Raw genomic sequence first — 3,757 nt, forward strand, 5'->3', positions numbered from 1 at the left:
GGCTACATGGATACGCGGATCATTTGGCCCGGATACAGACACAATTACAATTCCAGTACCTTGTGCTTGCCCGAAAAACAATCGATACCATGGACGACGTAACTTTGTTTCTACTGGCATTTAAAATGTGTTATAGTGTTTAAATGTTTAACTGAACGGGTTGTTCTTTTCAATTGTTTTGTTTTTCTGTTCTTCTAGAGTTCTAGTGTTTTGGGAATGTCTTCGTTTGCCAGTAAACTCGCTGACATATTCGCAGAGGAGTCAGGCGATGAAAAAACGTTCTATGGGTTTTCCGACACTGAAACTGATTTATGTGACAACAAGGTTTGATATCAGTTTATTTATTAATTACGCCTGTTAACAAATAAGGAAGTCCAAGTGTTTAGGCTAGGCCACTCCAATTGGTTCTTGTAAATTACTGATTTACACAATACTAGTTAAGCTACTTGTTAGTTAAGCTGTTTTAAAATGCAGTCTACTGATAAATCTGAAGTCAGATGTGTAGAACACATTGTTATTCAGGCCTAGTTCTGGTTTTTGGGGATAAAATATACTGATAACTTTAAGGTCTGGTTAACAACTATACACATTTTGTTTCACACCTTTACAGAGATCAGACAGTGACAGTCCAAAGGAAACTACAGGCAGCTCCCCAAAACAGCATGCTCCCTGTTGCTTCACTTTTCGGGTGGCGCTGCGCCCCCGTAAGCTAGCCCCCCCTACCCCTGATACCAGTGAAGAAGAGGAGGCTCAGAAAACAGTGGAGAAGAAGCCAAACATGAAAGTTGAACATGTCAAAGCTGAGGATGAAGATAAGCCTGTGACCAAACCAGACTCTGATTTGGAGGCTGATTATCCACCTCAGTCCTTTCTGTCCAAGAGGGATCAGAACATCAAGGCTAATAAAGCTATGGTAAACCTACAGTTGTTCTTACCTTACACACACCATGTGACAATGAGAGGTAAATTAACATTTGTTGTTTTGTAATGTTTCCTGCAGTTGGCACAGTTGATGGCAGACCTAGATAAAATGCCAGGGGGAGCACTGCTGAAGGGTCACGGAGGAAGCAATCTTAAAAAGGAGAAAAGTAATGTGAGTAGATGGCATTCTTCTGACTGGGTTATCAAAGAAGGGCCCCTCAAAATGTCCCTGGGCTGGTTTTAAACACAGATTTCTGTTGTTGTTTGACTGACCTCCTATTGACCTCCAATAGTGCACTTTGCATCTGTGACTGAACTATTTAAAAAGCAGAGGTAAAATGTATATTAGAAATAATCTAGGCACTGTACATACATTAGCAAGAAAGAATATAGGCACTGTACATACATTAGCAAGAAAGAATGTGGGCACTGTACATACATTAGCAAGATTTCTTATCATCCATGCTGCATCTTCCCGATCTGTCCCGTAATCAGTGGCCCCCATTGGGCAGAAGTAAACTGATGTATGATCTGTACTGCCAAAACTTTCTGATTGTTCTTGGCCAGTTCAGCTTCATTGTCTGCTTAACCTCTTAATGTGCAGAGAGCGCCCCGATCCAAGGACAGAATGTCCAGGGGGAATCCGGATAGGTCATCCCGCGTTCAGACCCGATCAATGGGAGGAGTTCAGGAGGGAGCTGGGGCCCCCGCAATGAGGGAGCTGCAACTTAGTCTTGAGGAGGAACTTCTGGAAGTAATTCGATTAACTTTCAGACATTTTTCAATTGTTAAATCAATTGTTAAAAAATGTGTGAATTTCTATGATTCTGCATGTTCTGAAACGTTTCACTGTTCTGAACAAATAACAAATATCTAGGTGGTTTCTAGAGACTCTGGAGGATGTTTTTTTTTCTTCTTGTTTTGTTCCAGGTACGTGGTCAGCCAAAGCGGAGGGGTGCTCCCCGTCCCCTGCAGACCAAACCACACGTCATACGACCGGTGGATGAGATCACAGCTGATGATCTACAGCTTGTGGCAGACAACACAACCGAGAAGGTTTACAGCAGTGCTACAGTAAGTGCGTTACTTGGAATATGTCTACACTACATTAGAATGTTCTTTGTCACAGTAAGTTTGCTCACAAGTTTAATGGGAATAATATGGAATTCGAGCAGCGCAGGTCATAGGCACAAATTATGCTAACTATGGACCAGTCTTATCTTCTGAATGATCTGATGTAAGGTGGTCTGTTTAAACCCAGGCTTGCTTGAGCGATTCTAATCACTTTTTGTGATTTCTTAGGGCTCCACCTGTCACCAGTGTCGCCAAAAGACCATAGACACCAAGACATGTTGCCGTAACGAGGATTGTCATGGTATTGTGGGACAATTCTGTGGTCCGTGTCTGAGGAACCGATATGGAGAAGATGTCAGAAAGGCACTGCTTGACCCGGTCTGTCTAACAGCGCACATCTTCAAGCCCTAAACCCCAACTCAGGACCTTGAACCCAGTTCCACTAAGTTCCTATGATTACATCCCTCTAATCAGAAACTGATTTTAGACCTGGGACCAGTGCCGGCTCTAGCCTTTTGGAGTCCCTAAACAAAAGTTCATTTGGGGACCCCTATCCTCTAGTGGTGGGTGGCCCTAAGCGACTAATTTTGTTGCTTATCTAGACATGCTTATGTCTAGAAGTGGCCCTGCCTGGGACACCAGGTTGGTGCAATTAATGAGGTATAACCCAAACAGCAGGCTCTGGAGCTTGTGGGGTGAGAGGTAAATACTGCTGTTTAGAGCATCTGGGTTTATTAAAGCAAAATATAAAAAACTAACACACCAGATCATTTCAATTCAGACTATCACTTTGCAGAAGACCCAAAGCCAAAGATTTTGACTGGTTAGTCTCTGCCGGCTCCTTGAACGCAGCGTTCTTATCAGCAGCTTGTTGTACAGTAACACCTACAATGTACTGGGTACAGAGAATTGTCAATTAACATTGCCTTGAAATGCCTCTCTGCCTTTTGTCAAAATGGTTCTGGAATACAAAAATGTTTTAATACCAAGGTTGTTCAGAATGGCAATTTAAGACTTCAGACATGAGAAATATATTTGGATCAATTTTGGGGGGATACATTTTTTATATTCCTGGTCTTGTCCTATGCAGGACTGGCGGTGTCCCCCATGCCGAGGCATCTGTAACTGCAGTTTCTGCCGTGCGAGAGATGGACGCTGCCCCACAGGAATCCTGTTACCTCTGGCCCAGTATCATGGCTTCTCTGATGTCCACTCATACCTGAGTAGGTAAGTCTTGAAATGCACCAAATCAAACCAACTAATAACAAGCGAAGAAGCCTTTTTATTGTGAAGAGTTGGGGTAAATGTTGCAATTGATATGCATGTTCTTTATTGCAACCCCCCCCCCCCCAGTCTTCGCAGTAAACTCAAGTCTGGAGAGGACTGAAGATCTGTAGTTTCTCCAGTATCTTGGTCTGAACAGCAGCACATGTGATCTTAATGATCAGAACGGTGACGGTGCTCTTATCCAGAGGATGAAGTTCTTGCTCAGTTATATGTTCTCCTTAATTGCTTTTTATATATGAAATAAAAACCTTTTACGAAGCAGTCTCTCTCAAATCAAAATGTTCTGTAAGCTCAATCACTCCAGATCAGTCTGCTGAATATCAAAGAACTTAATTCCCTAAGGTCACATTGAGTAAATACTTTTATGGAAGTCATCTTTTCATTAACTTCACCAATATCCTAGCTGAACACCAGTGACCTGAAAGCTGAAATGATAATCTTAAGAACCTACATTCCAAATAATAGGTCATACACA

General features: G+C 42.3%; 1 protein-coding gene across 2 annotated transcripts; it reads left to right on the forward strand.

Moving 5' to 3' along the window:
- The first annotated feature begins 3 nt into the window (after positions 1 to 3).
- LOC105031423 (cell division cycle-associated protein 7) lies at positions 4 to 3,560 on the forward strand. Of its 2 annotated transcripts, none has more exons than XM_010905832.4 (9): positions 4 to 98; positions 199 to 324; positions 611 to 913; positions 1,001 to 1,093; positions 1,526 to 1,675; positions 1,852 to 1,995; positions 2,224 to 2,373; positions 3,086 to 3,222; positions 3,349 to 3,560. In XM_010905832.4, the coding sequence occupies exons 1-9, from the start codon at positions 90 to 92 to the stop codon at positions 3,380 to 3,382; spliced, it is 1,146 nt and encodes a 381-aa protein (XP_010904134.2). In that variant the 5' UTR covers positions 4 to 89; the 3' UTR covers positions 3,383 to 3,560. The 2 variants fall into 2 exon arrangements, with proteins under 2 accessions (XP_010904134.2, XP_019900668.2); XM_020045109.3 differs by having other exon boundaries at positions 3,086 to 3,218.
- Positions 3,561 to 3,757: the final 197 nt, after the last annotated feature.

This window comes from Esox lucius, chromosome 17 (genome assembly GCF_011004845.1).
Source record: "Esox lucius isolate fEsoLuc1 chromosome 17, fEsoLuc1.pri, whole genome shotgun sequence".
Classification (NCBI taxonomy): Eukaryota; Metazoa; Chordata; class Actinopteri; order Esociformes; family Esocidae; genus Esox; species Esox lucius.

Bases quoted from the DNA above. Each gene is read 5' to 3' on its own strand.
- LOC105031423 (XM_020045109.3), top strand. The intron at 914-1,000 runs GTAAACCTACAG...TGTTTCCTGCAG, and splicing joins TCAAGGCTAATAAAGCTATG to TTGGCACAGTTGATGGCAGA. The intron at 1,094-1,525 runs GTGAGTAGATGG...CTTAATGTGCAG, and splicing joins TTAAAAAGGAGAAAAGTAAT to AGAGCGCCCCGATCCAAGGA.